The sequence below is a fragment of the Piliocolobus tephrosceles genome, chromosome 1 (assembly GCF_002776525.5).
Source record: "Piliocolobus tephrosceles isolate RC106 chromosome 1, ASM277652v3, whole genome shotgun sequence".
In the NCBI taxonomy this organism is placed as follows: domain Eukaryota; kingdom Metazoa; phylum Chordata; class Mammalia; order Primates; family Cercopithecidae; genus Piliocolobus; species Piliocolobus tephrosceles.
In genome coordinates this window covers 122,949,890-122,973,650 of record NC_045434.1, presented here as the reverse complement: position 1 = coordinate 122,973,650, position 23,761 = coordinate 122,949,890, and the positions used below count along the sequence as shown (strand labels likewise).

Below are 23,761 nucleotides of genomic sequence, written 5' to 3'. Positions count from 1 at the left end.
CCCAGGCTGGAGTGCAGTGACACAATCTTGGCTCACTGCAACCTCTGCCTTCCAGGTTCAAGCGATTCTCCTGCCTCAGCCTCCTGAGTAGCTGGGATTGCAGGCATGCACCACCATGCCTGGCTAATTTTTTGTATTTTTAGTAGAGACAGGGTTTCATCATGTTGGCCAGACTGGTCTTGAACTCCTGACCTCAGGTGACCCACCGGTCTTGGCCCCCGAAAGTGCAGGGATCATAGGCGTGAACCACTGCGCCCAGCTGAAAAGGTTATTCTTGAAAGAGTAAAGTTGAGACATCTAACAAAGACATGTATACATGTCTTTATATATGTTTTTTCTTTGTCAATTTGGAAATTCAGTATAGTGATGGGGCTGCATAATTATACTATTCATCTATCAAATAATTAGACAAAGATTAGGAAGTCCTGCTTACTAATTTCTCACATGTATTCTCTGAACAGTCTCTATTTGGTTTCTGTTGTGTGCCTGTATCAGTCGTCACCCTGATAAAAATCAGAATTCTCTCCAATGATTTAAATGAGAGTTGAATGCGGGGACTATTTATGGAATTATTGGCAGAGTTAGTGAATATACAAGGAATACTGAGGCATTTAGAGAGTTGTAGTGGCAAAAAACTATTAGCGTCCCTAGCTTTAAAGGGACAAGAAATGGAAATAGCATTGCTGGAAACCAGTCAGACCTGGAGCTGTGGAGATGGGGACACTTATTCAGGAAGTGTATTTACAGAGAGAGGTAGCTACTGCCAGAAACGTGCCAAAGCAGGAGGAAATAAGGGGTATGTTCCCTGAATTCCTCTTCTCCTACCCTTGGTTCTCCTGCTTGCACTCCTCCTTGAGTGATCTTGCTAAGGTGATGTCATCCATAGGTGCCAGCCTCCTAGGGCACAGAAAATAGATGGGTGGGGTCATAGGACATAGTACAAAAATGTGGAGAGTTACTTTCAATAAAGGTGGCTGTGTCAGTATCTCTCATTCTATATGCTCTTGTATGATGTGACCTGCCACTCTCCTATGGAGAGGTGGAATAAATGCTACTTTCCTTGAACTTGGGTGGGATTATGACTGCTTTGATCTATAGGATATGGTGGAAGTGATGCTGTGCAACTTCCCAGGCTAGATCATGAAAGGGAATGTAGGTTTTGTGTTGTCCAGTGGGACACTGTGCTTTTTGGAGCACCATGTAAGACATGCAACCTAAAACCTCCATGTTAGGAAACCCATGTTATATTGAAACCACATGTAAATGCTTGGTCAGCAGCCCCAGCTGAAGGCCCTGGCACTATCCAGCATTAAGTGGCAGGCTTTCATGTGAAGATGTCTGCATGATTTCAGCCTCCAGCATTCACATGCCCTCAGCCATCAAGTCTGTTCAGTTGAGCCCTCATATATAATGGAGGAGAGACAAGACATTTCTGCTGTGTGCTGCCTGAATTCCTGCCTAAACCAGTGGGCATAATAAAATCTAAAACAATAAAATCATTTTATATGACTAAGTTTTCAGATGATTTGTTACACAGCAGTAGTAACTATAACCATAGCTAATAGTCTGTATATCATAATCGGCTTTCCAAATCTTTTGATAAGTTAGAACATTGTATTCAGGAGTAGACTATGAAATTTAATTGGCATAAATATGAAGTTCCGAAGAAAGCTCCATTAGTCATTGTAAGTAAAAATACCATTAAGATATAGGCTTAGTGGTTAGGAGTAGAAACTCTCATTTCTTTTTATTTGAGATAGGATCTCACTCTGTCACCCAGCCTAGAGTGCAGTGGCATGATTTTGGCTCACTGCATCCTCCACCTCCCAAGGGTCAAGCCATCCTCCCACCTCAGCCTCCCCAGTAGCTAGGACTACAGGTGCACACTGCCACACCCAGCAATTCTTTTTTTTTTTTTTTTTGTATATATAAATTTTTTTGTATTTTTAGTAGAGATGGGGTTTTGCCATGTTGTCCAGGCTAGTCTCAAATCCCTGACCTCAGGTGATCTGCCCACCTTGGCTTCCCAAAGTGCTGGGATTGCAGGTGTGAGCCACCGCATCTGCGCAGGAGTAGGGACTGTAACTACATTGCCTGCATTTGAAATCCTGGCTGCACTGCTAACTAGCATTGTTGCCTAAGGCAAGTTAGTTAACGTCAATGAGTCAGATATTTCATCTGTAAAATGAGGATAAATACTAACATGACGATTACATGACTTAATATATGGGTTCCCCTTTCCCTAAGGCCTACATCCTGATCTTGTCTTAGTGGGCCTTACTATTTTGGTGATTACGAAAAAGCAAACAAACAGACAAAAAAAAACCCAATAAAACAAAATAGGGTTGATCCAGGACTATTTATGTTTCTCTTACAAAAAATTTCACTCTGTGCCATTATAGCTCTCTTATAGGTTAAGTATTCTTTTATATTTCTCCTTGGGGAGGAAGTCTAGGTAGGTGAAGTAGAAAGGTGAAAAGCTCAGTTTCTCTTTTTGGGGTAGCATATGTGATCAACAATAAAACCAAAAAAATAAGGAAACTTCAGAATAAGTTTGGGGAGACCTTGTATAGGACCATTTTATGTGCAAAAATGCCTAGTGGTTTTCAGTGACTGAAAAACCAGTATACACAAATGACATGGTATTGAATTTAAACACTGTGTTTTCAAGGTCATATAGGGTATTAAATTTAATGTAATTTGAACTGTCCATGCCACTTCTGAAGATCCATTCCACTCTCAGCATTTTGAAAGGAGAGTTAACAGTCGATGTCAAAAAATGGCAGAGGAATATGGTCTCATCTTCAGATGCCAGTGCGTTGTTACGGATTCTTTGGAATACTGTGTTAAGATGGAGCTGAAATCTGGTCTGGGCTTAGAAAGAGGGCTTAGATCCATTAACAAGATCTTCCATTGGCACAGGAAGTAGTAACAGTCTTGTTACATATTTGCTATCCATGAAACAGAATCAACTAAGGGATTTCACTGATGATATGTTCTGGTAACCATGACCTGTGAGGAAAGTCTGGGGAAGAACAAAAAGTGATTTAGCTTGGAAGAGATGGGTTAATTCTTTTAATAACTTCTTTTGGAGACTTATTATGATCCAGGTGGATTAAATGTTTACAGTTTTGAAGGGCAGAACTAGGACCACTGGGTGAAAAAATACAGAGAAGTTTCAGGCTTATTCAGAAAATAGATTTATAATTAAAGGTTCCAAAATGAAAGGGATTACCCAACAGAATCATGAATTCTGTCACTAAAAATGTTCTAGAACAAGCTGGATGACTAACTGTCCCACAGGAGAGGAGGGTGTGACAGTTGAACTGCCCTTTTTTACTACTAAGAGCCTGTTCCAGTGAATTTTTAACTTACTAAATTTAACCGTAAGAGCAGTGGAAAGTCTTAATTAGATGGGCCTATTCATCCCTTCAATTTAGTTCCAGATTGGACTATGTTCTGACATTCTCCAATTCTTAATTTCTCTTCCCAAACCCATTGTCTTTTCATTTTAATTTTCTGCTAGTGATGTAATAATTCCTTAGGTGTCCAGGATAAAATCCTCAGTGTTTACCTTCTAAACATCCCTCTGATGCACACTCTTCATGTCTGTTCATATATCTGAATGTCCCCCATCATTTTTGCCTTTTTAGTATCTCTGGAATTAGTGCCTTCTTTCAGTTTCCTCCCCTCTGTTTGGAGTGGTTATGTGGTTACCTCTGAGAACTATTAAAATAGCCTCATAAGGTCTTCATTCTCTTAATATTCTGCCTCCATTCTATGTGTTCCCAGCAAATCAGCATTTCCAGAGCACACAGCTCTGATCATATTGTCACCTTTTGCCATTCACAGCTGTTGATGATCAGGCTGTCAGCCTTCTCCTTCACCATCACTCTCTTTCCCAGAGAGCCTCACTGTTCAGTTCTATGACTGTTGCATCACCTGGGAGCTGGTTACAAATGACATCTCAGACCCAGTGAACTGGAATCCCAATTATACAGGATTCCTGGTGATTTGTTTCCACCATACAATTTGAGAAGCACTGATCTAGGTTGGTCCACTTGCCACTATGTGAACTTACTGTGTATTTTTCTACTTTTGTGTACTTATTGTTAGGATAGTGAAATAAAATCTTTTCTGTTACTCATCATCCCTAAGAACCTTTTTCAATCCTCAGCTCGAATTAATTTTTTCCAGTCTGTGCTCTCCATACTAGTGTTTCGAATCATCTGATGCTTAATACATTCTGCCTTATAAATAGATATTATTTCTCTTTTCCAAAATCTTGATTGCTTGTCTACTTTCAATAGATTAAGCTCCTTGAAGGTTGGAGAGTAGGAACTCTATTTACAAAATAAATACATTAATGAATGACATAGCCTCTGACTTTTTTCATATTTATAGAGACAGTTATTACAGCAATTTGCTGGTGGTCTGTTGTTTGTGAATTCAGTTTGTATCATATTGGTCTTTCCTGTCAGGATACTAAACTAAATAGAATTAAATTAAGTCTTAATTAATGGTGAGTAATGTTATTGTTTGATAATACAGACAGCTATGTTGAGCCTCAATCCTGAACAAAATCCCCCATTTAGATTATATTAGAAGAAATAAACATGAAGCATAAACAATCCAAAGATAATAATTTAGAAACCTTCTTTTACTTGAAAAAGAAAAAAACATATTAAGCTATTAATGCTATAATAGCACCTGTCTCGGGGAGCTTGGTTACAAGCAGTGGAAACCAACTCTGGCAGGAAAGAAGTGCAATCTTGAATATTAGATTGCTCACAGAGTAGATATAAAGGCTGGAAATGCAGGTACAGAAAGGAACAGGCACTAGCAGAAACTATAGCCAATGTTGTGTAGTCGAGTGCTGTGTAAGAACGTTTTGGACAATGATGGACTGCCTAAGACTATAATACTGTGTTTTTACTGTATGTTTTCTAATCATGTGTTGCAGCCCTGCCTACAGTTTTCAGTACAGTAACATGTACAGGTTTGCAGCCTAGGATCAATAGGCTGTACCATATAGCCTATGTGTGAAGTAGGGTTTACCATCTAGGTTTGTGCAAGTGAACTCTATGATGTTCACACGATGACAGCATTTCCTAAGGCTGCATTTCTATCCCCATTGTTAAATGACACATGCCTGTATTTGGAAAGGGGATTGGATGTTGTATAAACAAAGAAAAAAAATTGTGAGGACCTGTAGGAAAGAGCTACAGCTCTTTTATGCAGAGACGGTGTTTATTTATTTATTGGTCAAGAGCAATGAGGAAAGTTATGACAAGTATTTTGAGAAAATGATATTAAAAGACTCCAGATTTAAACTTAGTGTACTCTGAAAAGAATACTTTATTTCCATGAGTTTTAAAGATAAAGTTTATGTTCGTATCCTTGAGGGTCCTGATAATATGCTCTAGCACACTCTGAACTGATAGCGTGCTGTAGTTTTACAAGTAGCTAGTGTGATCAAAAGGAAACAGATTCAATAGCTATGTGGTTACGGTGTTCAAAATTTATATTATTCATGTTTGTTTATTTGAGTCACACACTTTCCAAAGAAGATATGTGACTAAAAGTTAAACATTTACATTGGAATCACCTTAAGTATATACTTTACAGTTTTCTCAATAAACAGATAAAGAGTTATATGCTTAAAAGATTTTGCTCATTTTAAACAGAATATTTGATTAACTTTGGATTGTGTATAACAATCAAGCTGGATAATAGAGTGTTACCTCTAGTATTAACAAAAAAGACAATTAAAATTATTAGTAAATACTGACATAAAAATCTGCTTATGTTAAAACATAGGGTTAAACCAACAGTTTTAACATTGAAATAGAAAAATTGTCTTATTTTTTGGCATTGAGAAATGCTTTTATATGACATGCTCTTTTTTTCTTTTTAAATTCAATTTTATTGAGTATATTTTATATACCATAAAATTCACCCATTTTGGGTGAATGATTATTTTAAAGATAATTAACCAATTGTACAACTATCACTATAAACAAGTTTTAGAACATTTTCATCTCCCCAATATGATCCATTATGCCTGTTTACAGTTAATCTCTGTTTTCTCTCTGTCACAGACAAAAGCCACTCATCTAAATTTTTTGTTTATATAAATTTGTCTTTTTAGGTAATTGCAAATAAATAGAGTCATATCATATATGCTTTATCATAATTTTGAGGTTCTTTCATTTGTCATATTTTTAGGTTCATTTCTATTACAAAAATGATTTTATATCATAGTTTCATTTTTAGATAAGTTTTTGTTTTAAAATAAACAGAAGCTTGATCATTTAAATTGAAATATTAAGAGAAAACGTCTGTTTGGAATGAAAATGAAAGCCTTATGTGTTACCAGAAACAAATGGCAAATTCTTAGTATATGAATCTTGGAAATTAGATAAAATGAATCTCTAATTTGTTCTGAGAAAAATGTGCATGTGTATTTTGTAATCTAATTTGAACATTGAATGCTATCTTCATCAGCTTTCACTAGGTTATGCTGCAGTACAACCTCGAGATTTCAGTGGCTTGCTTACAATTACGTTTTCTTTCTTGCTCGTTTATCTGTCAGCTGTGGCTAAACTGTGATTCTGCTCTAGGCTTTGACTCTGTTCCACATGTCTTCTTCATTTTGGGATCAAGACTGAAGCAGTAACCTCTGACTGGGACATGCCACTCCTATGACAGAGGGAAAATAATATGAGCACTGGTGGAAATAGACAATGGCTCCCAGATCTTCTACGCAGATACTGCCATTGTCCAAAGCAAGTAACTGGCTAAACCAATTGGGAGGCTCTGAAAATCACCTGGCAACTGGCCAGGAGATGTAATCCTCTCACAAAAAGAAGAGGGATCATTAGGAACAATCAGACCACCTCTAACAATGGTTTTGTGGCAAAGTTATAGGCAAATGGCATCTTGGACCTCTCTGAATAAATAAAACCAAATTTTTAAAATAGAGTATTAAATACAAGAAATAAAATTTTCTACTAAGAAATTACTCAAGTGTAATCAAGATTAATGGAGCTGCATTAGATATGATTAATCACCACCAATTGGCTAATGCTCATGAAGAGTCTGAATAAGACCATACAGATGCTGAACAATCTCTAGTTGTGCAACAGATGTTTTACTTTGGAATTTTCAGGGGTAACATTCATTTATCATAGAGTGCTCCTCCCTTTTTAAAAGACAATTAGATAAAATATATGAATACTTGAATTCTGACGCAGCAAATGTGAAAATGAGCTTTGCTGGTCATTCCTTCATTATAGTCTGTGTTCCAGCCATGTGTCTCCTTTCTATTCCTCAAATATTCTTCCTGCCTTGGACCTCATTGATCTATCCGACTGCAATCCTGCTCTCCAAGTGTGTTGTATGGCTGACTCCTTCTCATGTTACCTCCTCAAAGAAGCTTTCCCTGACAGCTCTATGGAAAACATTCTTCCTGCTCCCTGCAGCCCCTTTATCCAATAACCTGCTCCATTTTCTCCTAACACTTACTCTTCTTATCTGAAATTATCTTACTTATCTATATATTTATTTGCTCATTATATGTACCCTCCCCTTCCCTCTCAAATAAAGTATAAGCTTCATGAGAACAGGAACTCTACCAGTCTTGGCCACTATTGTATCCCCAGCCCAGTGCCTGACACATGGGTGACATCCAGTGAACATTTGTTAAGTGAAATCAAAATACTATACTGAGTGCTTTTTGTGTGCATATGGATGGTGAGGGTGGTTGAGTCTTGCTATAAATTAAGAGATGAGTGATTTGGGGAGAATGATTATCATCCCTATACCACAAATTTATTCATCTGTAAAATATGGACAATGATAATTATACTTCCATCAAATTATTGAGAGGATTAAATGAAATAATGTATGTATATGTTGCTAAGGCACATAGTCTCTGGCACTTAGAAAATGCTCAGTATCTACTATTGTGGTGTATAAGATTAATATTTTGTTTTTGACTTGTGTAAGCAGCCACTTTGAATTTGTAGTGAGCTCTTCAGAGGATCACAAAAATATACTGGTTTCTATCTTTGAGGAACCTATACTTATTTAAGGGAAAATATTGTAGCAATAAATTGATAATCTGGATAGGGCTATATATACATCTACTTAGTTAAGTATGGAAAGTTTGGAAAAATTTTCTGTGGATGTAAAGGCTCCATGGAGATAAAACTTAGGAGGGTAGGGTACTTTTAATTTGAAATAATTAGAGCACATGTTTTTAAATTTCCAGAATTTTGGTATCACTTCCAACAGTATTGTTTCTTAAGTGATACAATATGTGCATAATTCCCTCTTGGAGTGAGTCCTTACATGTAATATCTGCCAGGCAATTTAGAATTCCTGGGAGATTAGAATGTGTGGTGAATCTGTTTTAATCACCGACTGGTTTTCCCGATATATGTATAAGCATATATTGTCTCTTGAGAAATGCTCTGTCAATTTGTTGGTGGAGTTAGATATCTAGGCCCTTACAGATAGGAGAATATCTGTAAAGACAATACTTTGGTTTAGGGGAAGAGTTGTGGTTTACGATAAGACAGGATCCATTTTTGCCATGCCTATTTAGGGCACAGTCAGCTGGTTGTGCTCCTTAAAACCATTTTGATTACATTCCTGAGTTGGGTCTGCAGTGTTATCTGTCTGTAGGACATATATTAAACCTCTTCAGAAGTTCTGGTTAGAGTAATTGTTTTCCCTGGTTTGTTTTGCTTCCAGTTAGTCATCACTGAAACACAGTTGGGTAGTTGGCTGATACTGTGTTTTATGTGTGTATCTATTACCCCAAACTTATTTTAAGTCCATTTCAGTTGACCTTTTATCGTTTGTGGATTTCACATTCATGGCTTTAAAATATTTTTGACATGCAGTAATATGACATACTGCTGAGGCACATGTGCGAACTGCACCAGTGTGCTGGAGGATGCGCTTACTTGGGGAGCCTTGCCTACCTTTCAGCCTTAGTATTTTAGTTGTTGTTGATTTGTTCTTGCTTATATATGGAGTTGTCTTTATTGTGGTGATTAAAAACATTGATTTGTGAGTGTATATGTCTGAATGTAAAAAATGTCCTTCGCAGAAAGGGAAATGCTGCAAATCTGGAACTTACCTCTGCCTACCTACCACTTGTCAAGAGAATTTTTTTTTATTTCTAAGTTTCTTTAGAAAACTGAAAAGAGGCTGGGTGTGGTGTCTCACTCCTATAATCTCAACACTTTGGGAGGCTGAGGTAGGAGGACTGCTTGACGCCAGAAGTTTGAGACAAGCCTGGGCAACATGGTGAGACCCTGTCTCTACAAAAAAATTTAAAGAAATAGTCAGGTATGGTGGCTCCTGCCTATAGTCCTAGGTAATTGGAAGGCTGAAGAAGGAGTATCTCTTGAGCCCAAGAATTTGAGGTTACAATCAACTGTGATTGCGCCACTACACTCTAGCTTGGACAAAAGAGCAAGACCCTGTCTCTAAAACAAAAAACAAAAATAAAAAAAATACTGTGGAAAGACACTATATACTTATCCTACTCAAACATACCTTTTGAAAACTTTTAAAATGATTTTTATTATGTAATATTTTCATACATATGAAACAATATACATATTTATAAAATATGTTTGTATTATATAGCTGTCTATATAATATCTATAGTGTAAAGCCAGAACAAGCAACAGCTTGAGGGCCAAATTTGGTTGACCTTTTATAAATAAAGTTTTATTGGGTCACAGTCACACCTATTTATGTGTGTATTGTCTATGACAGCTTTTACACTACAGTGGCCAAGATGAGAAGTTGTGACAGAAACCAGATGGCCTATAAAGCCCCAAATATTTATCATCTGGCCCTTTACAGAACATTTTTGCAGATTCTTGGTAATAGAATGATAAAATTTGCATCCATGTTCCACTCCTCAGTTTAAGAAATAAAACATTCAAAAATTTTGACATCCCTGTGTTCCCCTCTGTAGATTATCCTTCTCCTATGAAAAAGAAATGGATAATCTGAATTTTATGTTTGTCATTTGTTTGGTTTTTATGGAAGTTTATATAGGTATCTTGAAGTAATACATTTTAAAGATTTACTGATTTGGGAGCCTTGAATGTTTTAGGACTTTAAAAAATGATACCATCCTGTGCAAATTCTCCTATAATTTGCTTTTTTTCTCCTAATACTTAGTTTATGAGAATTGGCCACATTGCTGTATGAAGTTGTAGTTTATTTTCATTGCTCTGTAGTATGTACACCCTTATATGCCTATTTCACTCTTCATTCATTTTTCTGTTTCTAGTTTTTTTCTAATTTCCAACAATGCTTCCTTGAATACACTTGTACTTCCTCATGTTCTGTATGCTACAGAGCTGTATACTGACTACGTACATTTACTTATTCTTGCTTTAGATTTTTATTTAACTTCATGGGAAACTGAAAAAAAAGTGAATTCAGTGATGAGTCCTAGGGACCCCTGTCATATTTTGATGTAAGATTTTGACCCCTGTTATACTTGAGCTTATTGGCCATTAGCTCAAATCCTGCTTCTTTCACTTAATAGCAGTTACTATTTGAACAAGTAATTTAATCTGAAAATAAGAGAAGAAAGAGCACTTGCCAATAGTATTTCTGTCTTTCTAACAAGGGGGAAGAATATACTCTGCAGGAGTGTGGTAAGGTTTACATGAGATAATTCATATAAACCCTTCAAGCAGACTTTGTGTACCACACATTTATTATCTTTTTATCCTCTTAGTCCTCTGTGATCTAAGGTGAGCTATGACCTCTCTAAGAAGTTGAAAGTAAGAAAACTGAACCTCAGAAAAGTTACTTGACCAAGTTCACTCAGCTGGTACATGTGTAAACTTGGATTAACTTTAGCACTGCATATGTACAGAGACTTTTTCTTTTATTATACCACTCTTATTTTTTTTCTGCCAGAAGGGAAAATTATGTTAAATAAAATTATGTGTAAAATTTCTAAGGTTAGTCTCTAACTCTGTAGTATATAAAACTTGAGGAAGTACAAGCATATTCAAGGCAGCACCATTACAAAGTAGAAAAACTAGAGACAGAAGAATGGATAAATAAATTGTGATATATGTATATAAGGGTATATATACTATGTAGTGATGGAAATCATGTCAAACAAGACTAGAGTGTTGCATGCCCCTTTATAGAATATGACAGAGGCTGGCTTTTCCCCCAGTCACATTTTCAACAGTGTTCCACAGAAAGCCTTTCTCATTTTTATTATTATTATAAGCAGGCAGATTGGAAGGATTTGTAAACCAAAACACAGCTGGCAAGTCTAAATTTAGGCCTATCAAGATGAGTGTCCTTCTTAACAACATGGTTTCTCAAACTCCTTCCACCTTAAGTTGCTTTTTTACCAGATGTCTCTTGGGTGTGCGTGTTTCTTGTGCATCAGCAATTTTATTTGCATGGCCTTTTCATGCCAGTATTCTGATTTATTACACTTCTCACATGGATTTTTTCCCTGTGACTTGTAAAAAGAAAATAGCTGTTTGTGCACAGATGGTGGGTGTGATTTAGTATTATCAGAGTAATTCACGTTACATTTATGAGACATTCCTGAGTAGCATTTCAATGAGGGACATTAAAGAAGGACACCTCTTAAAGATCTCACCTTTTAACCTGTTTCTATTGCTGTTTATCACCTGAGCACTCAAATATTGACAAACCATCATTTATTTTAAATTTCAGCTATCTAATTTATTTATTTCAGTGGTAGAATGTTGGAACCATCTAATTGCATTAAAGGAGGGTAGAAAAAAGCATTCCCAGAAATTCCTGGAGTTGACTACTAACCTGTTAAAAAGAATAGAGCAAGATTGAAATATCTTAATCACAATTTCTTCCTTTTAACTTTGCCTCTGTCCTCAGATTTTTATTGTGCACCATTTTAAGTACAGAAATGCTGTGTGAGATTGCCAGAGCTGCTGTAACAAAGTACCACAGACTGGGTGTCTTAAATAACAGAAATGTATTGACCCACAGTTCTGGAGGCTAGAAGTCTGAAATCAAGAAGTCAGCAGAGTTGGTTCCTTCTGAGGGCTTTGAGAGAGGGATCTGTTCCAGACTTCTCAACGTGGCTTATAGATCTGTGTTCTCCCAGTGTCTCCACACATCCTCTTCCCTCTGTCCATGTTTCTGTGTCTAGATTTACCCTTTTTATATAAAGATACCAGTCATAATTGGATTAGGGCCTATCCTAATGACCTCATTTTAACTTCATCAGATCTGTAGGGACCCCAAGTCTAAATAAGGTCACACTCTGCAGTACTGGGGATTTGGGCTTCAGCATATGAATTTGGGTGAGGTAACAATTCGACCCATAACAACTTATAATAAGCCCCAAGTAACAACAGAAAAACTTACACTTAATTTGTGATTTTTGCAATAAATTCTGTTATCATGCTAATACCATTCCAATTCATTTATTTCAGTTAAGTTATTTAAGTGGTTTTTCTGACAGTCAGTGGATGTATTGTTTTGGAGTACGGATAAAAGACCATGAATTCTTGCAACACAGCCTTTCTTCTCTATTAAACACTCAAATCTCAGCCTGAAACCATCCCAGGATTTTCTTGTGTGTGTGCATTTTCAGTGTTCTAGCTATAGGAGTAAATGTTAAGAAGTAGAGAGTTGTCACACAGATAATTTTTATTCTGCTGTAATCTGTTGAAGGAAAAAGTAAAAAGATATATTTTCATTGTTTAAATGACCCTAAGATAATGGTCTTATATCCAGATAGAGAGACGGGGAGACACACATCCATTATTGGGGAGGTGAGACCTTTGTTTGGAAAGAACAAATTTTAATGATCCATTTCTCCTGAAACGCATCAACTGCAAAAGGTTAAATGGAGTTCTTTTTGGTTAATTGCTTCTTTGGATCTTCTCAAACACTTATTTTCTTCAGTTATTCATGTCCAAATGTTAAGTCTTTTAAGTATTGTCAGTATATTTTCTTTCGTTTTTTTGAAGTGAATATAAAACACTTTAGATAGTCAGTTTTATTGAGGTTTTAAGAATGCTTTTGAGTGATTCATAGTAATTTAAATCCTTCCACTGAAATCTGGAATGTTGCTAAATTTCAGCCTGTAATTTTCTGCCTTTGCTAGATATTGAAGCATATTTTTATGACACCACACTATACTCATTGGTATTGTGAGCCTTTGTAAATTCATGCAGATCTTTCCCACTCTACAAAAGGATGCATTTCAAGCAGAAGAAATAGAATGCTAAATTATGTAGTAGGTAAAAGAAGTAGGCTGTGGTGAGTTGGAAGGGTGAGCAAAAAGAATGCCAAAGCACGTTTGCACGTAATGTCAGTAAAATACAAAGTACGTTTGCCCACCGAATTAAAATTTGTCAGCTTACAAAGTTGCTATTTATATGAAATGGTTTTTGAGAGAGATTTTTGTACATGCTGATTACACATTTATTTGGAAGCTCTAAATTCTGGTTTTAATGGCTGCTTAGTATTTCATTGTGTTAGCATCCCATTATTTAACTATGCAACCTTGTTAAGAAAAAAATCACATATAATCCAAGTTATTCTGCCAGAACAGCCCTAGGCAACTGTGTTATCACTGTGGTTCTTACTGTCTCTGAGCACATCATGTACAATGTTGACTCTAACAATTTTAACATTTTTTTCTGGTTACAAAATACAACATATGTTTTAGAATATTTGGAAAATACAGCAAATCACATAGAAAAATATTAAACCCGACAGCAATCCCAACATCTGAAATAATTCCTGTTAACTTTTTTTTTAAATAGCTGCTAAGTTCCCTCTCTGCCTCCCTGCCCATCCCCCCAGTCATACTCATACACACACATTGGAATCTGGTTTTACACAAATTTTATATTTTGCCTTTTTTTTTTTTCTGAATAACATACTGTGAAAAGTTTTTCCAAGTTATTGTATGGTCTTCTAAATCATCTTTAAGTCACTATATTGTATTCTGTCATATGGATAGAATTCATTATATCCACTCATAGAGATATAAAATGATATATTTCACTAAATTTTTTTGCAAGACATCTATTGCTTCTATATTTTTGTATGTCTGATTAATCCAACTGAAATTTGTCTTTTACTCCTTGCTTAATGCTTAAATGATCACAGATCTTTTTGTGATAATAGGCTGAATCTTTGTAATCTTTATGACTATTGTTAATCTTCTTTCTTCAGTTAGCATGTCCTATGATAATATCTCCTCTATTATTACATTGAAGGATGACCTAAATGTTGCGTTATAGTTCACAGAGCTAAACTTTTTGTGGGAAGAGCCTTTAGAGCAGTGTTCTGAATATTATTGATGATTCAAAAGCATTTTTATTGATTTAGTTTGAGGAGAAAACAACTCCATATTATGATTTCATCTTTTTTTCCCAGTCATAGTTTCACAAAAAAGTATCTCTTCTTTAAACATCAGTACTTTATTAATGCATTTGGATCTGAGATATTTTGGAAATCATCAGGTCCAACTTTGTAATTTAACATAGAAAGGCCGAATTAGTGGTTCAGTGCCTGCTTAGTCAATGGCAGAGATAGGACTAGAAGCCATTTTTGGCTTCCTTTGTAATAATTTTTTAAAATTTTACTCAGTACTAGCTAACTTTGTTGCTAAGCTAAAATGGGCTTTCTTGCAGATTTAATATTCAAATACATCAGTTAACTTTATAGTCTTATGCGTAACAACAGACAAAACTTTTGATTCCAACATCTGTATCGCTACTTTAGGGGAACAAATGTATCTAAAAGAAAAAGTATAGAGTTGGAGAATAAGTTCTTACTACCACTGCAGAAATAACTCATTCTATTGAGAATGTTAGCTTTATCTTTGCAAGTGAAAGAACCGTTATTTGAATTTAAAGTTTACTGTAATTATCCTTATGTTTCAATTAATTTTATTTATAAAGAATAACATGTAGCCTTTCCTTTCTCATCTTTTTCTTTCTTTTATTTAGACAAAACTATTGAAGGTGACTGAGCAGATGACCAGTGTTGCCAGTTGAAATTGAAGCTGAGGAGGCATCCTGCATGGTTGGGGTTGAGAATAAGGCTGCCTTGGTCTATGTGGTCAGAGCAGAGGAGGCAGCCAGTGTGGTTGGGAGATTGGTTATGTACAGGGGAATTGAGCCAATAAGTAAACATATTTGGGATAATAGGAGCTAGGTTTCTCACTGCTGGCAAAAAGTGTTATAAATATGGAAAAGGGAAAGACTAGACAAGCCATGACATGTCAAATTAGAAATAGAGGTATATAGGCCAGGCACGGTGACTCACGCCTGTAATCCCAGCACTTTGGGAGGCCAAGGTGGGTGGATTATGAGGTCAGGAGTTCAAGACCAGCCTGGCCAAGATGGTGAAACCCCATCTCTACTAAAAATACAAAAATTAGCCAGGCGTGGTGATGGGCGCCTGTAATCCCAGCTACTTGGGAGGCTGACACAGGAGAATTGCTTGAACCCAGGAGGCGGAGGTTGCAGTGAGCCAAGATCACACCAGTGCACTCCAGCCTGGGCGACAGAGTGAGACACCATCTCAAAAAAAAAAAAGAAAAAAGAAATAGAGGTATATAATTCTAATTTGTGTACCCTTGGTATTTTATATCTAGCCATAGATCTAGAGCTGTATGATCTGTGTGTGTGTATGTGTGTGTGTGTGTACGTGTGTGTGTGTACGTGTATGTGTACGTGTGTGTGTGTGTGTGTTAGTGTATTCTTGCATTGCTATATAGAAATACGTGAGGCTAGGTCATTTATAAAGAAGAGAGGTTCATTTTGGCTCATGATTCTGCATGCTGTACAGGAAGCACGGTGCTGGCATCTACCTCTGGTGAGGGCTTTAGGCAGCTTACGATTGTAGTGAAAGGTGAAGGAGAGCCAGCATGTCCTGTGGCCAGAGAGGGAGCAAGAAAAAGAGGAAGATCCAGGGTCTTTTAATAAACCAGATATTGCCAGAATTCATAGACTGAGAACTTACTCATTACCATGAGGATGGCTCCAAGCCATTCATGAGAGATTCACCCCAATGATCCAAACACTTCCCAGTAGGCCTCACTGCCATCATTGGGGGTCACATTTCAACATGAGATTTGGAGAGGACAAACATCCAAACTATATCAGTGTATATTTGTGTGTGTATGTCTCATACATTTATTTCCTAGCACTAACATCTTGGTTTGTAAATACCAATCTTCTCAAAAAGGAACCAGAGCTCCTCGGAGAAATGTCTGATTCCAGAGCTTGGCCAGGGAAAGAACAAAATATTATAAACTTGAAACATCTTGTTCTAAAAAGTAAGGTGTTCAAAGAATAATGAAGACATATCAAAAACATACTGGTGCAGCTTTAAGGGACTCCCACTTGTCAAACTTGGAACTGTTTAAACATCAAAATAAATTATGATGTTAATGAATTATATCCACTGAATAAAATAGGATTCTGTGAGTCTGTAGTCATATAATTAATTTGAGTCTATAGTCACATAATTAATTAATTATAGTCATATAATTAATTTAAACAAAATATTATACTCTTTAGTCTCCTTATTGGAAAACCTATTGATGGTATCAACATTGAAAAATAAAAAATAGCAGTATACATATATACACTGATATAGTTTGGAGTGAGAGAGAATGAATAAATGAATAATGAACACTCAGGAAAACAAAAACTGGGCTGGCACAGTGGCTCACACCTGCAATTCCAGCACTCTGGCAGGATATATTAATCTGTTTTCACACTGCTGCTAAAGACATAACTGAGACTGGGCAATTTATATAGGGGAAAGGGTTTAATGAACTTAAAATTCTGCATGGCTTGGGAAGCCTCAATCAGGGTGGAAGGCAAGGAGGAGCAAGTCATGTCTTACATGGATGGCAGCAGGGCAAAAGAGCTTGTGCAGGGAAACTCCCATTTTTAAAGCCATCAGATCTCATGAAACTTATTCATTATCATGAGAACAGCATGTGAAAACCTGCCTCCATGATTCAGTTACTACCTTCCACCAGGTTCCTCCCACAACACGTGAGAATTGTGGGAGTTACAATTCAAGATGAGATTTGAGTGGGGACACAGCCAAACCATATCACTCCACCCCTGGTGCCTACCAAATCTCATGTCCTCACATTTCAAAAACAAACATGCCCTCCCAGCAGTCCCCAAAGTCTCAACTCATTTCAGCATTAACTCAAAAGTCCACAGTCCAAAAAGTCATCTGAGACAAGGCAAGTCCCTTCCACCTATGAACTTCTAATATCAAAAGGTTAGTCACTTCCTAGATACAATGGGGGTATAGGCATTGGGTAAATACACCCATTCCAAATGAGAGAAATTGGCCAAAACAAAGGGCCCATGCAAGTCTGAAATCCAGTGGGGTAGTCAAATCTTAAAATTCCAAAATGATCTCCTTTGACTCCATGTCTCACATGCAGGTCATGCCGATGTAAGAGGTGGGGTTCCCATGGTCTTGGGCAGCTCTGCCCCTGTGCCTTTGCAGGGCATAGTCCCATCTTTCTGCTTTCATGGGGTGGCATTGAGTGTCTGTGGCTTTTCCAGGGGCACAGTGCAAGCTGTCAGTGGATCTACCATTCTGGGGCCTGGAGGATGATGGCCCTCTTCTCACAACTCCACTAGGTGGCGCTCCAGTTGGAACTCTGTGTGGGGGCTCTCACCACACATTTCCCTTTTGTACTGCCCTAGCAGATGTTCTCCAGGAGAGCTCCATTCCTACAGCAAACTTCTGCCTGGACATACAGGCATTTCCATACATCCTCTGAAATCTGGGTGGAGGTTCCTAAACCCTAATTCCTGACTTCCATGCATTGTCTGTCCCAACACCACGTGGAAGCTGCCAAGGCTTGAGGCTTGCACCCTCTGAAGCCATGACCTGAGCTCTATGTTGGCTTCTTTCAGCCATAGCTGAAGCAACTGGAGTGACTACGACACAGGACACCAAGTGTCTAGGCTGCACACCCTATGGGGACCCTGGTCCAGCCCACAAAACCACTTTTTCCTCCTTTGATGGGAGGGGCTGCCATGAAGACCTCTGGCATGCCCTGGAGAGATTTTCCTCACTGTCTTGGGGATTAACATTTGGTTCCTTGTTATTTATGCAAATTTCTGCAGCTGGCTTGAATTTCTCCTCAGAAAGTGGGATTTTCTTTTCAATCGCATTGTCAGGCTGCAAATGTTCTGGACTTTTGTGCTGTACTTCCGTTGTAAAACTGAATGCCTTTAACAGCACCCAAGTCACCTCTCGAATGCTTTGCTGCTCAGAAATGTCATCCACCAGATACCCTAAATCATCTCTCTCAAGTTTAAAGTTCCAAAAATCTCTAGGGTAGGGGCAAAATGCCACCAGTCTCTTTGCTAAAACGTAACAAGAGTCACCTTTGCTCCAGTTCCCAAGAAGTTCCTCATCTCCATCTGTGATCACCTCGGCCTGGATTTCATTGTCCGTGTCATTATCAGCATTTTAGTCAAAGTCATTGAACAAGTCTCTAGGAAGTTCCAAACTCTCCCACATTTTCCTGTCTTCATCTGAGTCCTCCAAACTGTTCCAACCTCTACCTGTTGTCCAATTCCAAAGTTGCTTCCACATTTTCAGATATCTTTTCAGCAGTGCCTCACTCTCAGTACCAATTTACTGTGTTAGTCCATTTTCATGCTGCTGATAAAGACATACCTGAGGCCGGGCAATTTATATAGGAAAAAGGGTTTAATGACTTACAATTCCATGTGGCTGAGGAAGCATCACAATCATAGTGGAAAGCAAAGAGGAGTAAGTCACATCTTACATGGATGGCAGCAGGCAAAAAGAACTTGTGAAGCGAAACTTCCATTTTCAAAACCATCAGCTCTCATGAGGCTTATTCACTATCAGGGGAACAGCACGGGAAAGACTCGCCCCCATGATTCAATTGTCTCCCACCAGTTTCCTCCCATGACACATGGGAATTGTCGGAGTTACAATTCAAGATAAGATTTGGGTGGGGACACAACCAGACTTTGTCACAGGCCAAGGCAGGAGGATTGTTTGAAGCCAGGAGTATCACTGTAAGATATTTTTTAAAGCAGTAAAAGAATGAAAATGTAATCATAATTCACTATATGGCTTGGGTCTGAATAAAAATAATTTTTTTCTTAAACCTGGATCTACCTTAAAATGGTGATAAATTAAGATGATGGGAGAGAGAAAAACATATGTATATATTTGAGAAAAGGAAACATTGCCTATAAAATAGCTTCAGGTAGGTCTATAGTATAATAGAAAGTGAAAGATGAGAAATGGTTCCAGATTGAAGGAGACCAGAGCTATAGCAGTTAAATGTAACAGATGAACCTGGATTTAGTTCTGTACCAGAGGGGAAGAACATTTTCTTTATAGGATGTTTTTGGGACACAGAAATTCAAAAGGGTCTGTGGATTAGACCGTTGTATTGTGTCAGTGCTAATTTCCTGATTCATATACCTATATCGGTACTATGGTTATATAGAAGAGTTCTTGTTTTCTGAAAATACAGACCTATTTAGGAATAATGGGGCAACATGTTTCCAGCTTACTCTCAATAAGTAAAAGTTTTCTCATCCCTCCTTTTCTCTCTTTTGCTTTCTCTCTCCTTAACTTTCTTGTACCAATTTTAATTTATCTACAGATCTAACATAGGCATGCTTCCTGTCAGATTTATGTCATTATTCTATCAGCTTCCTTTTCTTCCTTTTTTGTCCTTCTTCCACTTCCTTTTTTCATTCCCTTTCTTGTTTTTATCTCTCTCCTTCTCTTTTTTTTCTCTTTTGCTTACTCCCCTTTCTTGTTCTGTTTTCCACCATCCCCTTTTCCTTCTTCCCTCACTTCCTTTATTCTTTCTCCCTGTCATCTCCTTGACACCCTGTATATTTATTTTCCTGGTCCAGTGTATATGGGCTATTCTCTAGGTTTGCTGCAAAACTGTCAACCTAGAACATTATCTTCTGGGATATTTCCTTTACTTTAATCTTCTGTTGTAACTCTTGTTTTTAGATTCTGTATCTTCTTTCCTGGCATATTCCCTTATTTTGGAGAAGTCAAGAAGCTTCCAAAGAATAGGTACATGGGAAGTTTTTTTTGAAATCTTCTATGTCTGAAATGGCTTTACTCTACATGTATATCTGAATGACAATTGTCTGGGTATGTATAATTCTAGGTGGAAAATACTTCTCTCTCAAAATTTTGAAGACATTAGTTTATTATGTAGTTTCCAGCATCACCATTTAAGAACTCTGATGCCATTCTGATTTCCAAGATTCCTCCTTTATTTTACTTATATTCTTTCTTAAATCTTTCAGGAATTTAAAAATCTCTAGTTTATGAAATGTCATGGTGATGGATGCTTATAGGAGTACTGTCTACCCAACCAGTGTCCTGTTCATTTTGGGGAGACCTCACAGGCCCTATCAACCTGGAAATACTTTATGTCAAGGATATTTTTCTTTTTCATTTTCTGGAATTCCTTTTATTCAAGCACCGCCTGCCTGGATCCTTTCATTTTAAAAAATCTTCTCATTTTCCATTTCTTGTTCTTTTGGTTCACATGGTGGGACAGTTCTTGAGCTCTGATTTTCAAACCTTCGGTTGCGTTTTTATATTGTTACCATATTTTAATTTTCATGAGTCTCTTTTTTGGTTGGTGTTATTGCTGTTCTCTGTTTTTTTAAAAACAGCATGCTTTCTCATTCATAGATTTAATATTTTCTATTATCTTTCTGGTGATTTCATGGTTTTTAAAAAGTGTTTATGCTCTGTTGTTTCTGCTTCCTTTAATCTTCTGTTTTGGTTTGTTTGTGACTTTATTTCACATCAGAGCCTTCCCTCATGTTCAGATGTTTGGTAGTTCCTACACCAAATAATAAAAAGCAGAGTAGACATTATGCATGTGCGGTAGGGGTTTCGATGTAGGCTGGTTATGCAGAGACCTGTCTAATTCATTAGGGGGCTACAATTGTCAGTTTTTCTCCAATATCAGCTAAGAGAGAAAATTTCCGACTATGGTGGGTGCTGTGGTATGAATATTTGTGTCCACCCAGAATTCATACTTAGAAATTCTAACTGCCAAGGCGATGATAGTAGAAAGTGGAGTCTTTGGGAGGTAATTAGATCATGAGGGTGGAGCTCTCATGATTAAGGTTGGTGCCCTTATAAAAGACCCCAGAGAGACCCTCACCCCTTTTACCATGTGAGATTGTAGTGAAAGGAAGCTGTTCTGTAAAGTGGGCCCTCACCAGATGCTGAATCTGCTGACATCTTGATCTTGAGTTTCCTAGTTTAGAACTGTGGGAAATACATTTCTGTTGTTTGTAAGCCTAGTTTATTGTATTTTTCTTTAATAACAGCCTGAATGGATTATGATGGGGTGGGGATTGCACCTTCCTGCCAACGTTCTTGGGAGCCGGTGAACAGGATTGCATGTCTTTGGGTCTGGTATGCAGGACTTTCACTTGATAGCTGGCTTTTCATAGGACCTCTCCCCCTATCCTACTGGATGCCCTCGAGTTCAGACCTTTCAGAAAGTAAACTTCCAGTGTTCTGCCAAATTGGGGTGGGAAAGTTACCTGATTGCCTAGGGTAGGTGAGGGAATCCGAGGTTCTAGCTCTTTTCTGTTTTATTAGATCTTCTTAATAACCAATCATCTGGTGTTTGCTCTGCCACAACCTTTATGTCCACAGGTTCTTGGTGCTTCCAATTCTTGAACCTTCCTGGCATTCTACATCATAAATATCCTTGCTTCTTCCTAGTTTACTCTTCTCTTCAGTATTACTTTTCAGTTTTCTCTGCTCTACTATTTAAGTTACCGCTTGATGATCAGTTCTCCAGTTTCCAAAAAGTAGCTGGCACCTTTCATTTACGTAGTTTTTGCTTCTTATCTTCACCTGAGTCTGTTAGTGCTACTATGACAAAGTATCTGAGACTGGGTAATTTATAAATAATAGAAATTGATTTCTCACAATTCTGGAGGCTAGGAAGTTCAAGATCAAAGTGCTTGCACTTTTGGCATCTGGTGAGGGATGCTCTCAGCTTCCAAGATGGTATCTTTTTGTTGTGTCCTCACATGGAAGAAGGTGAAAGGGCAAGAAAGGCACTAGCTTGTTCCCTACAGCCCTCTTAGAAGGTGGCTAGTACCATTCATGAGGGCTCTACCCTTATGACCTAATTACCTTTAAAGGTTCCACCTCTTAATACTGTTGCATTGGGGATTAAGTTTCAACATGACATTTGGAGGGAACAGAACCATTCAAACCATAGCAATCCTTGAGGCTTTGTACTTTTCATTTGTTTGTTTGTTTCTTTACTGTCATCTTTTGGATGGGATTTTTAAGAGGAAACAGGTAAAAATACATGTTCAATATGCCACATTTAACTAAAAACCCAGTAATCCTTTTTGTTCTTGATATACTTCATTAATATTGATAGCATCTAGAAATGGAAGAGTTTAATTTTTCTATTGATATTAATTTTTGAATGTTTTATTTCTTAGGATGCCTCATTGATGGACATGAACTCCTTCAGCCCTATGATGCCAACGTCCCCTTTATCAATGATAAACCAAATCAAGTTTGAGGATGAACCAGATTTAAAGGATCTCTTTATCACAGTTGATGAACCTGAAAGTCACGTTACTACAATAGAAACTTTCATTACCTATAGAATTATTACTAAGGTAAACGTTGGATGAATATTTTCTTGAATATAGCTGCTTTTTTTGAAGCTTTGGAAGTAAGTCCCTCTTGTTCATTGTAATTCTCAACATTCCAGGATCTTAGCTGAATTGACTTTTAGTTTTTCAAACCTTTTGGCTAACACGTTGCTGCTTATCTGCCCTTCACTTGTTCTGTATCAAGTCAGTGAAATTCAAATTGACCTGAGAAAGTCACTGATTTTATAGCAGCTATACTTCTTAGAATAAGAACATCTAGGTTTTTAGTTTAAAAAAATTATTAAGAAGTAGCTTTGGAAAAGATGGGCCTCAAGTTGTTAATAAAAAAAGAAAATAGCTAAACAGTTTGCAATATTATGTATTCAGATTTCTTTGGAACATTATAAAATATAGTACCATTTGTTTTTCAAAGTGGGGCAAGTGGCCACTTTGTCTCATGTATGAGATACTGTTAAGTGTGCAATAATTCAAGGGCAAAGTAGATCTAGAACACAGATCTCTTTAATCATAGGGCAAAGCACTGCAGAGATAGTTTACCTCAGGCACAATTAAGCAATCACCTAGTATAATCTGTATTTTAAGTCATTTATTTAATAGCATTTTAAAATAATTCTCTTTATGATATTTTGTTTATGAAGCCTCACCCTAGACTTTTATACTTCATATATGTAAAAGTATGTCTCTTTTTTTTGCTGAAAAAGTTCTGAACTATGTTCTTATAATCACTTCTTCCAAGGAAACTGCCACACTGCTATTAGTTATGTTTGCTGATTTCTTCACTTGAATTCTTAAAATCCCTTCTTGCCTCATTATTTCAGTCAGAACAAAGTGCAGACTTTCTTGTATGACATATAAAGGGGCTTCTCAGTGTGGTGCCAACTTGCCAGATAAAACTTACTTCTTACACCTCACATTCAGTACCCTTGCTCTCCACTCATGTAGAGCTGCTTCTGTTTTCTGAATATTTAGGGGATCTCTTGCTCTCGTAACTTTGCATATAA

At 37.2% G+C, this 23,761-nt stretch overlaps 1 protein-coding gene across 2 annotated transcripts in view; it reads left to right on the top strand.

Moving 5' to 3' along the window:
- Positions 1-23,761, top strand: part of SNX7 (sorting nexin 7) — a 106,812-nt gene that overhangs the window by 3,970 nt on the left and 79,081 nt on the right. For both annotated transcript variants that reach the window (XM_023231044.1, XM_023231043.1), the window contains exon 2: positions 22,581-22,763. In XM_023231044.1, the coding sequence (XP_023086812.1) occupies positions 22,581-22,763 (183 nt within the window). The remainder of the gene's footprint in view (positions 1-22,580; positions 22,764-23,761) is intronic.